This window comes from Babylonia areolata, chromosome 2, assembly GCF_041734735.1.
Source record: "Babylonia areolata isolate BAREFJ2019XMU chromosome 2, ASM4173473v1, whole genome shotgun sequence".
Classification (NCBI taxonomy): Eukaryota; Metazoa; Mollusca; class Gastropoda; order Neogastropoda; family Buccinidae; genus Babylonia; species Babylonia areolata.
Window position 1 is genome coordinate 40,571,125 of NC_134877.1, and position 13,008 is coordinate 40,584,132.

General features: G+C 44.0%; 1 protein-coding gene across 8 annotated transcripts in view; it reads right to left on the minus strand.

Moving 5' to 3' along the window:
* Positions 1-1,111: 1,111 nt before the first annotated feature.
* Positions 1,112-13,008, minus strand: part of LOC143301261 (uncharacterized) — a 19,971-nt gene continuing 8,074 nt past the window's right edge. For 3 of the 8 annotated variants that reach the window (XM_076615432.1, XM_076615450.1, XM_076615423.1), the window contains one exon: positions 1,112-4,204. In XM_076615432.1, coding sequence (XP_076471547.1) covers positions 2,408-3,301 — 894 coding nt within the window. In that variant the 5' untranslated portion in view covers positions 3,302-4,204 and the 3' untranslated portion in view covers positions 1,112-2,407. Of the gene's footprint in view, positions 4,205-7,945; positions 8,465-8,496; positions 9,297-9,748; positions 9,810-10,572; positions 11,110-11,327; positions 11,798-13,008 lie in introns of those variants that run through there. The other 5 variants (XM_076615414.1, XM_076615458.1, XM_076615478.1 and 2 more) reach the window with 5 other exon arrangements.

Sequence of the window (13,008 nt, forward strand, 5' to 3'; positions counted from 1 at the left end):
CGCACGCTCGCGCTTCCGCAAATCAAACGGAACAATGAAAGACAAGCCGAACAATCAAGTAACTATACATACAATTTATTTTCAAAATGAATTATTCGACACAACGTTGTTAACACAAAGATCACATATCCTCCATGCACACGTACTTCAACATCAGGTTAATTGATTATTAGGGTTTTTAAAGCTATTTTAACCTACGGTTGTTGTTTTAAAGTTCAAATATCATTCTTTTCAGCCCTGCATTTGCTAAACATAACTTGTTAAGAGCCATAATTTATCACAGTTTTTTCCTTCCTCAGAAAGTTTGTTTTTTGTGAGAGGGCAAACGTTCTAACTGTTAATATAAGTAACAACCGTCATGTTCGCAGAATGTTAACACAATGGTCTTCAGTATATTGAAGTGTAATGAAAGAGATAACGTATTCAAAGAAATAATCAAGAAATATGATAGAAAATTTCCAGTTGAGAGAAAGACAAACAGTGCGTGCCAAGCCGGTTTTTGTTTTGTGTATGTGTGTGTGGGTGTGTGTGTGTGTGTGTGTGTGTGTGGGTGTGTGTTGTTGTTGTTGTTGTTGCTGCTGCTGTTGTTGTTGTTGTCTTGTTGAAGTGCCTCTTAACATTTGCCTGCACATTGAAGCGGTGAAATGTCGATATGTTTTGACAAGACATTGCTGGAAATGTTGACAACCAAAACAATTTTGATGTAGCGTGTATGGATCAGTCTGCACGCTTTGACACGTCCTTAAAGCTGGAACTGATCAGACTCATTATTTCCCAAGTGAGCTTATCTGACGGGCGCAACAGCCTGGTGAGTGGTTAAAGCACTGGAATTTCAATCTGAGGGACCTGCTCTTCAACAGCCTTTTTAAGCAGCATGTAATTTTCAACTACTGTTTTAGATATGAGTGAGATCCATTGAAATTTATAAAATTTTCTGAAAAATAAATTTATTTTTAAAAAACACACAAATTAAAATGAATGTAGAAACGTTTGTTTCTTCCTGTGTTCTTCCTGGTGTTGCATTGTCATCATATTGGAATGTTTTGGAAATACATTGGGTTTTTTAAAAGACAAATTTTGTTATGTTCTATTGAAACTGTATTTGGTAACGTTCAACACACACACACACACACACACACACACACACACACACACACACATGTGAGCCAACAACAGCAAATAGGCTAACAGAAATGGGAAGTCGATATCCAGCAGATACTGATGTCCTTTCATTGGAGTTAAAATTGAACCAGATATGTACAATGTATAACAGAACCGTTAAAAAAAATATACATATATATATACATTATATCTGCAATATGATATGTGGTCTGTTCATTTTCCTGCTGAGGAAGATAAAAATCGTACTAATTTGCTCCTAACATACCATATACAAATAACAAGGAGTTTTGTGCTTCGCATGCGCGCAAATGCGCACGAAATGAACCCAGTAACAAATCAATTTTCCATACCGAACTGGGCCCCAGACAGGGAAATCACAAGTCGCTTCATGGAAGTGTCAGTGTCCAACACTTTGGTGAGGCTTTTTCAGGCAGTGAAACCTGAAAGAAAACAACGAAAGACGCCTTTCCCACCTGTCTGCTGGTTGTAAATGGTGCTTCGGAATGTGAATGAATTCACAAAAGACTTTTATCCAGGCACGCCATGTTTCCTGTGGATGTTTTCCTTCGCTTGAAATGAAAACCCTTTGCTGATTTTTCTTGGCCATGTTTCACTGTTCACGGCGAAAAACTTTCTTTACAGTGACGTTACTGTTCAGCAGGCAGACAAAACGATGGTCTTGTTGTGACCTTGACCTTGAGTACAGGTCACTTGAGAAGATTCTTGCTTTTGGTGAACCTGTTAGTGAAATTTTATGAGAGAAAACAAATAATAATTCTAGGAGAATAAAAAAAAATAATCACAGTTTAATCCAAAATCAGCCCACTGAACTCGATTGGTAAGAAAGTTAAGCTTCATGAAAGAAAACAAATGATAATTCAGAAATAATCACATTTTGATAAATAAAAAGGTCGCCTCACTGCCTTTGACTGATTACTCTAACAAGCCACACTGGAACAGATCTAATGACCCACCAAAAATCATTGTGCATGCACACACACATACACATACAGAGTTACACACACACACACACACACACACACACACACACACACACACACACACACACACTGACTCACACACACACTCGCATATATAACGTGCATGGTCGCATCTGTTGGTGACGGAACGGACAGATGAGTAAATAAAAGAGAATGAGAGACAAGACAGACAGGACAGGGACTGAATTAGTACAAGCGATTTCATGACCGTTCATTTTCCACACGTGCCACTGAGGCAGGCACTAAGACCTATCAATTAAATGGAGACTACAGTCTGCCCGATGCTACGTGCCGTGTTCATACAACAAGCTGGCCCCCTGGGGCACCCCTCTCTTCCCTGCAGTCTCTGTCTCCCCCTGTCTCCGCTCCCCGTGCCGCTGCTCTCTGTCTATCTGGTTCACCCACTGCTGGGTTCGTACCCTGGAGGACACCCGCCGTCGGTTCAGCTTTCTCAAGGCTGGCGTCAACGTCCGATCCGGCATCTCGCTGGCATCCTGACCCTGACCCTGACCATGACCGTGACCATGACCGGTCAAACGAGGACACAAGTCAGGGTCAAGGCCGTTTTCGTAATCGAACAACTCGTCGATTGTGTCCTCGTCACCGAGAGAGGAGTCCGGAGAGAGGCGGCGGGAGGGGTGGTTGTGGTGGTGGTAATGCATACTGGCGTTCAGTTCGTGCACCAGAGCGGCCAGGCTGATGTTGGCGGGCTGCGGGAGGGAGTGGGAGAGGGGGTGATGAGGGGGGGACTCCATGCTGCTGCCTGCCTCCCTCAAGCTGCGGCTCCTCCTCCTCACTCCCGCCCTGACCTCGTGGAGATCGTGCAGGGGTTTCCGGGGCCCTAGGCTGGCCGTGTCTCTTCTCCACCCCGCTCTGCCCGGCTCCTTCGCGCCGCTCGGCACGGCAGGCACGCTGAAACTCTGCGTCCTTCTCAAGTCCGGGAGAACCGTTTTCATCCCTTGCAAGGAGTTGGAAAGGTGGCGTCTCGCTTGCTCTCTTTTTCGCGCTGCTTTTTCTTGTCGGTCTTTTGTACCGGGTCCTTCGGGAACTCCTCGCGACTCGTGCAGACCTCGTCCACCATGCTCGTGCTGACTCGTGGGTGACACAGGTTTGGGATAAATCAGCGGAGGCAAACGATGCGGCGTCGTGTTGGCTGCCATCCTGACTGCAATCATCATCACATGCAGGTGTCAAGTTAATTTGATATGCAGCTTGAACAGCATGACTGTTTGCTTTCTTCTATACTGTCACCGAGAGAACTACTGAATCACTCAAGATTTTATTATGGTTTTGCCAGCGTCTTTCAGTCACCCCTCCACATTTCAGTCTATTGGTCCTCATTGCTGCTGAAACCAAGTTCTCTTACTTATTGGCCTCCATGTCTCGGGGGTGGGGGGCGAGGGGGGGGGATTTCCATACATTATATAGCTGTGGTTTAGTGGCTATCTGCTGCCGTACATAAATTACCGGTATCTGTTATCTTGCAGGTGTTCCTGTTTCGTTGCACCACACTACAAAATGAAAGGGTGCGTGTTCTTTAAAAAGACCCCGTCTAGTCTTTAATCCACTCCATAATCACCTTTTACAGAAACACAAACATTTATAAATGCACTCGTAGGGGCAGCAATATTCCACAACGTATTGCCCTGGATCTGATCAAAGACAGATATTAATCTTCCACAATGGAGCTGTCCACAGCTCACCAGTTCACTCTCACTCGCCGATCCTTCAAAGCAGCGCAATAATGTAGCACGCCCCCCTCACGTTCATTCAGACGTGATCTTCACGTACGTCTGGAAGATTGTGAAAAGGGCACGACTTGACAGGTTTGTTCATGGAATCTACGGAATCATTAAAGAGGACCAGTCACAGGCTTGTATTGAAATGGCAACCACACGTCTGTAGGTCAATGGTGTGGAGGGTTATCAATACCACGGCTTGTGAGACTGGAGTTTTTGGCTCGTTCGACCGCCACCAATCTATCAGCGCTTCGTATCGGTCTTGGACACCTTTTATCAGTCGTGGATTACGGTACACACCCTCTGGTCCTGTCTGCTGTCTCTTCTCGTCTCAGTGATCACCTGAAACGAAATACAGGTAATATATTTATACAAAAAAATAGTGATCAGGTTACAGCCTAATCCACTAGGTATATATCTCTTGATCAAGACATACAAACTTTTCTCCTTTTCAAAGCTGTTATGATATCCACATTTTAATCAAAACGGTTGTGGCCATTTCTCAACAATTGATAACTTATTTCGAAACGGGAATCTGTCTCCGGTGCTTTTCAAGTGCAAATGTTAAGAAAGAAGAAAAAACAAACAAAAAAAACAACCAACCTATAATTATTCTATAGAGCTTACATCCCCCCCCCCCCCCCCTAATCTCTCTCTCTCTCTCTCTCTCTCTCTCTCTCTCTCTCTCTCTCTGAGACAGAATCAGACAGACATCCAGGTGTAGCTGAGTTGAAACTCGGAATGGTTTCTTGATTAAGTCTCTTCGTATCGAAAGGGACATACACACACACACGCTGACACACACACACACACACACACACACACACAGAGAGAGAGAGAGAGAGAGAGAGAGAGACGAAACGAAATTCACTCAGTTTAGGCCAAGGCCCCTCCTGAAAGGGAATACAAAGATACGAAACTAATAATGACATAATGCACCGTTGATATGATATGTATACACACATACGTATATGCACATTTGTGGTGTGATAATCATGATTTCAGTTTATCCTCATTTGATTTTAGCTTGTTTTCAGTCATCCATGTCTTCAAATCGGCGATGCAGGCCTGAGTTGAGTCAATGAGAGAGGAAAGAGAGACGGAGGTCCCGACAGATACAGCTGGTTGTCATCGGAAAAGCTATGGTGGGATAACGAATTATGATTCACAATGGTGGAAATCGGTTGTGTATCGAGAACAAACAGAATGGGCCCAAGCACGTAGCCTTGTGGCACACCAAACTGTACGTCGGAAAGGGAGGATGAAAGACGGCAGACAGAAACAACATTGGACCGGTCAGACAGATAAGAGCGGAACCATGAGATACCCATACGCATATATATTTTTCCACACATATGAACACCATACATAATTACCAAGTACAATTCACTGACACATCTCATCCACATGAAAAAAAATCTGATAAATGAGCAATAGTTTGTAGTTCAAGAGAGAGAGAGAGAGAGGAAAGGAAGTAGGCTACAGGCAATCATGCATTGACAACTTCTTTACATAAATCAGTGTCATGATTATAGCATTCAGAAACAATTATCTTTTTTACTGTGAGAACAAAGCGCGCCTCTTAAAAGCTTTAAATGAATACACGAGTAGCTTAATTTTTTCATTATTTTGGATTGTCATCAACAAGGTGACGTGAAAGAGACATGGATTCATGTAAAAATATCTGGGAACGTAATCTTGCCTGAGACCACACAGAGCAGGACAACAAATTAAAATATGCATTTCATCTCCGTGTTGAGTTAAACACAACAGACAGGTCGAGGTATTAATGGAAACTTCATAATAACGATCATGGTGTATTGCAATGTCTGTTACTCCAAATCTAAAATCTGTCAAATAACATTTCATGTATCTATCAGTATCTGTCAGTATGAAATCGAAAACCATTTTCATATTTCCGTGATGATTAAAGAGTTATATAAAAAGGAAATCTGTCAAAGAGAGACAGACAGACAGACAGACAGTACAGAGGGGAACAGAATACCGTCAGCCATATGCATGTCCCGTTCACAGTAAAACACTATAACGATCTTTAGAAATGCTTCGACTACTGGAAGTCCCTGCAATGCATATCACAACGCTTTTTAATTCCTGCCACATACCAACACAACGCCGGTTTAACTTCTGTCTTCCCAAGAGCAGAAAGCAAACACAGACCGACCCAAACAGAGGCAGGGATCCAAGTCTTTTGTTTTCCTTTCTACTCTCCATTGTAGGTTTCTGACTGTTCTCCCCGTTGACACACTCAGCGACCGACCCGTGTGAGCTGTGACACTTCGTCTGGCAGTATGATTAACCTTCCCGCAGGGACAAAGCCCTCGTTAAATCATCCTCACAACTCCACTCTCAGATCCATTCTTTTCTCTAAGGGAGAAAGTGGACCGCGATGGAATCCTCATACTACAAGAAACAACTGAGAGAGCACCCCCAAAGTGTTTCCAATAAACTAGGACATCAAACACAACGGAGTAATCTTACCCACCGCACTAATCACATTCTGCAGGCAACAAAAGTTAGAATTTGCTTCGTTGTTATTATTATCATTATTATAATTGTTATTATTATCATTATTATTATTTCATTATCATTATTTCATTGCTACCTCTCTGTTTCTGTGGTATTTTGTTCCACCACTGACGCAGGCCCTGACCATTCATTTCCATGGGGGAAGGGAGAAACAGCAGGTGGTGTTGCTGGGATTCACGCTCCATGCTTTATCAGGACTGTCTGGCTCTTGCCTCGCCATTTACAAAGAATTCGAACTATGAAGGTCTTTCTGTCTCTGTTCATCTGTTCGTTTTCGTTGACCAAATAACAATTAAGGCGCGCGCGCGCGCGCGCGCACACACACACACACACACACACACACACACACACACACACACACACACACACACACACACACACACACACACACACACACACACACGGTATCAATAAAAGAAAAAAAAAGCGGGCCTTAAGTATAAAACCAGCGACTGACTGACAGCGACTGTCAAGAATCCTGCATGTGTCGTGAAAAAACAACAACAAAAAACCGCCACCGGACAAAGAAAAAAAAACAAACAAAATCAGACGGTATGATCCTGATCGGTGATCAGTCGCAGCAGTCCTGGGGCCAATCGATGAAGCTAAACACGTGACAAGTGTTATCGTTCAGTGAGATACAGGGTTCGGGGACTTGTTCCCTGTGCTGGACCTGTCCGGTATTGATTTTCAGGCGGGTGGCGGCCTGGTGCCTGCAGAGAATGACCGCTGTTCCAATCTCTGATCATTTCCCACAGTTACCCTCTCGAGTCAGTGTTACATGTCAGAATGGCTGGCATCCTCTTGAGGCTACAGGTCTAAAGATCTTGTGCATGGATTTTTTTTTTTAAACCTCACCTCACAGTAAAAAAGCATGCTATAAATTCGAATGATCAGTTCCAAGCTGTTTACCTCACTGTCTATGCGATCTAGCCTATATGTACACATTCTTTCATTCTTGTATTTTGGTCTTCTTCTTTTTCTTCTTCTTCTTGTTCTTCTTTGTGGCTTGTTTCCATCTGGTTGTTTACAAACCTATTCCGGGCTATTTCAGCTGGCTGCCAGTCACTGGTAAATTATGCTGCGTGCTTTCAAACTTTGCATCGTGTTCCCTTTCAAATACGCTTAGAACGCTTGTGTTTTTCTGTGGTCAAACTGTTCGCTCACTATGTGACATTATCTGTGCATTGATTTCGTCCAGTAGTCCGCATGTCTATTTTAATTCCCATCTGCCTAATAAAATGATCAACTTATTCCGTGCCCAGAACCATCGTATTTGAAAAGATCACTCATCAAACCACTCATCTATCGTAAATCCTACACATTCATCCATATTTTCATAAAGGTATTGGCAGGTTTACAATTAGATAAAAGACAAAGACTTAACAACATTGTAATCTTTTGATACGAAAAAAAATATATACATAGGGAAATAAATTCCTTGCCCTGTCTTGCCTGGTCGTACAAAGACAGAAAGGAAGAAAAAGGAAGAAAAACAAGAGAAAGAAAGAAATAAAGAAGATCCTCAAACGGTACAAGCACAAAAACCGCCAGCTTGCAAAGTCCAGGTGTAGTTCTGGCGACGGTGCCATTGCATGATCTGTATCCCCCCCATGGATGCCGGTCAGGTCTACCACCCCTTCTGTGTCTCCAGTCACTCACTGGACGGGCCGAATCGTGCCAGTGGACGGCCCGGGGGACCTTGGGAGTGAAGAGATTCGAGTCACACGCGACCTGATCTGAAGTAAAGACCATACATACAAATGTATATAGAGTCTTTGAACGGCTGAAGTGGTCTGTTTTTCCTGTGGGTGTGGGGATCGCGGAAGGCTGTCCACACGATACCAACTAGCGTTGATTAACGCCAGCAAGAGTCAACAACACTCGTCTCCGGTTTACGATCGGTCAGCCCTGTTTGTTGGCAGTCCTAACCTGACACCACACACCACACGAACCACGTCATATCTATTAGAGAAGGCCGGACAGACCGCTCAATGAAGCACCAGGTCTGTGTTTAGCAGCGGAGACAAACTACTAACTGAAGCATGACACTGGACACATATTGTCCGTTCCCTTTCGTGAAATACCTTTAGTCCCGACGAACAGGTTTTCAGATCACCAGGCAGACAACTAGCTTTCTGGAGTCATGTCACACAAGACGTTCGTAAATCCATGTCCTCTCACTGACTCGGTCTCTTTCTTGCTGAAGATGACAGATCGGTATGTAGGTAAGCCTCTGTGTATCGCCAGTTCGTTTTTAACGAAGCGTTGACATTCACTTCTCTCGCCGGAGCTTTGAAAGGAAGCTCTGGAGGTAATATACTCCGGCTATTGTTCGCTCGGTGGTGCCTTTCGCTGTATGAGTCTGTAATTGAATGCGTGTCGATCTTTTCTCTCTTTTTTCCCCTCACGAAATTGTGTGTGTGTGTGTGTGTGTGTGTGTGTGTGTGTGTGTGTGTGTGTGTTTAAAAAAGAGAGAGTGGGAACGCGCGCGATCGCGCACGAATGTGTGTGAGTTTAAAGAGAGAGAGTGTACATGTGTGTGCGTGCGTTTGTGTGTGTTTGTGTGTGTGCGTGTGTTTAAGAGGTGTTGTTTTGGGTTCATTACATGTGGTGACAGGTGAGAGTCAGACCTCCCAGGGCCGTGTGACACTGACGATGCGGGTGGGGAGGGGGTGAGGACGACGGGATGGTTGGCAATGTATGGACGGATAGGTGACTATAGACCTATGGCTTTCTGGGAAGACAGAAAAAGAGACAGACAAAAAAAAAGGGGGTGGGGGAGTGGAAGTGGAAGAGAGAGACCGGGAGAAATTGAAAAAAAGAAGAGAGAGAGAAGGGGGTAGAGGGAGAACTCTTATGCTTAGTACATGGTGTTCAGATTTGTAGACTTTGTACACTGACTCACTGTGTATACCTGCTATTTTTTTTCCGTTTCCCTCCATTCCCCTCTACCCAGTCCCTCCATGTCCGACCTCTCTCACATAAATTATGTTCTTGTGCTTGCGCAAGTATATGCACGTACATACATAAACCCACACGCAAACACGCACAAAGAGACACACACGCACAACCACACAGCCCGTATACTTGTTGATATGCATATACATATTCTCCTTCCCATGACACCTCATTCAATACACACCACAATCTCTTTAGACCTTTTTCTTATAATATACTTTTCCTCTGATACATAACATGAATACTTTTTACACTAATATTCACATGCATTCCCTTTCCTTTATCCACTTCCTTACTCCTTTCCGTCTAAAAACACTTACAGTGAATAGACGTTAAACTGAAGATAAAACACAGCTCGTATACGTTTGTGTAAATTACCCGGTTACACTTTCATACAAGGTAAGTCCGTAAGCTCCAGTTGCACGGGAAGTTTCTCAGTGACGGATATATAAATCAAATTCGGTCATTTCCAGTGTTACCCACTAAACACCGCAACTGAGTGTCCGGGCGTTGTTGACGTAACTAATGAAGGACAATTTCACACCATCAAACGACACGTTCTCGCCATCAAATAGCTCTGAAGTCGTTTGAGCGTTGAAAACTACTGTTTTCACTCCCAGCTCTGGGTCCTTAATTAATTGGAACAATTTTACAGTTTTACAGACCATGTATCCTTTGTGTTCGGATGTTTCTTGGCAATGTCTCTATTTCACTAAGTTGGCTTTATAAACTGTTTGCCGCTTACTTTAAAACCCATCTTCTATTTATTTCACAACACCGTAGTTGTCACTGCAGCATCCATTGGTTTCTCGCCGATTGAAATCACTACCTCGAACTCTGTAGTGTTTTGCGTGACACCGTGAAAAGCAATACGAACGATCCAACCAGTAAAACACACATAGGCTTCAAACACACACACACGCACGCACGCACACACACACACACGCACACACTGACGTACACGCACGCACGAACGAATACACACACACGCGCGCGCGGTTAACTTTTCCGATTCGTAGATAATCACTTCACCTGAACGAGAGAGAGAGAGAGAACACGATATTCAAAAGAGCTGTACAGTTGCCTGTTAGGGATCACACTGAATATAGCTTAGACGTGTTTTTATCATCCGCTGACGAAAATATGCAAACACATTACGAAATAAGTTCGATCGAAGAATGGAGAAAAGAACAAACACAAACCATCCTTTTCTTCAGACATCATCAATGGGGTTCCAATGAATGTGAAGCTTATTAGCATTTCAACACGTGTAAGATATCCTCTGTGTGTGTGTGTGTGTGTGTGTGTGTGTGTGTGTGTGTGAATGCGCGCTTGCTTTTTTGCGTTTCTATGTGTCTTCAAACATTCACCACCAAAAGCGAACGAGGAGTGAATGTTGAACATGCCAGTTTATCATTTCGACGAGCGCAGTCGTTGACAAGGTTTATCCCGAGACACATTTTGATGTGGCCTAGTGTTTACCCGGCTTTAGCCAACAGCGTTCTCTATCGCACAGTATCGGGGTCGCGCTGTTATCTTCAACAGGACCTGACGGGTTCACTTCGGCTTGTAGTGACGATCACCTGGAGAAAAGTAAAGGTTTTCGTGCCCGTGGCCACGAAATCACCGTGCTGTACATGGCCCGCCAAGTCACCAGCAGTAAGAATGGTAGTCGTTGACAAGACAGAAATCCACTGACGAAGTAGTGCTGGCTGTGTCTTTATAAACCGCCACCAACATCCGAACACAATAACTTCAAAATCGTTCTCGCTCGCTCGATCTACAAGGGTGTGGCATGGTTATGTTCCTGAATGCGGGTGCGCACTTACACACACACATGCACACACACACACACACACACACACACACACACACACACACACACACACACACATCAATATGAATATTATTGCACACGCTGATAGACAGACTGACAGACGGACAGGCAGATACTCACCCCGTTTGACCCTATAGGGCTCTTGTTTCGATTTCGATTGATTCGAATCGGAGACCCACACTCTGTGTATGTGTGTAAAACAGACCGCAGATGAACTCCCACCTTCAAGTTCCAAGTGACCACAGCTGTCACCACCAACACCACATCTGAACGCACACAGAAACCCTTCAGACACGACCCAACGTCCCTACGTTCAGTTCGCCCTACCAAAGCGTATTGGGGGGACCCAATACTAATGCACGCAGCTGCCACTACACTCAGTCACACGTTCACCACTTTCAGGTTCCCCCCGTGGTGGTCACACCACTACAGTTCGCGACCGCTCATTGTTTGTTGTGGAAAGAGGTTAGCGTCCACAGGGTGGCGGGGGGTGGTGAGGGTGAGGGTTGTGGAGGGAGTTGCTGAAGTCTTTTCTCCTATCACTGTTGACACAAGGAATAAGTGAGTGTTTAGACACGCTCGTGATTTACAAGGCTGAAGTCGGGGTGGGTGTCTCCTGCAGCTCCAAAGTACCTCTCGCCTCTTAGAAGGTTTTAAGTGTGGTCTGGCCGAAGTTTCGATCTCTTTCCCCTCCACCCATCCTATCCCTCCGCCCCCAAACTCCCCCACACCCCTTCCCCACCTGCTACTCTCAGGACGTTGCACTGCGGCCTTTTTTGTTTTTTCCTCAGCATCTGAGTATACTTTATGTGTGGACTCAAGTGTGTCATAATCCTATCAAAAGTCGAGTGCTTACTTGGTACTGTACGGTACGTACAGCTGACTCCTTATGGGCTTATATACAGACACCATATATGATGTACTGTACTGTCCTGTACTGTACTGTAAGTATGTATGCGTGTATGTATGTATGTATCTGAACAGGGACAAACCAAAGAGAAGAAGAACTACCACTCATACTGACATATAAGAATACGATGTTCGGTTTTTTACGATCTGTGCCCGTGAAATCATCCCCTCTTTCCAAGCCATCAAAATGGTCGAGCCATACTGATAAAAGACGGTGACAGTCTCGTGGTGAAGTGTGCATACCGGCGTTTGCGTGTGCGACTCTCTCTTAATTAATGCTCAATCTTACCGATTCAAATCTATGTTGAATGGTCACGTTCGTTTACTGTTATAGTTAGTTTTTCTTTTAAAGGATGATCTCCTTTTTTTAAAATAAAAATTTCACCCATTATCATTATCTAACACACACACACACACACACACACGCACACACACACACACACACACACACACACACACACACACACACAGAGAGAGCTGACATGTGTGGACAGTGATTTTTCCCTTACCAGCAGTTTTTTTTATGAACACTCTAAAAAACATTTTCATTGTATAAGTACATACTTTCAAACAAGAAAGAAACAATACACACACACACACACACACACACACACACACACACACACACACACAATCTGAAACATAACCAACACACACACACACACACACACACACACACACACACACACACACACACACACACACACACACACACACACACATTACCGTCAATATCATCATCATCAACATCATCAACATTTTTTTTCAATAGCAAACATTGATGGACAGTTTCATTCAGGAATGATCAACTAGAGATGAGAATTCTGCAGAACGTTTAAGGATGATTTTGGAGGAAAAAAACCATTTGTTAAGCCGTCCATGAAGTGTGCTT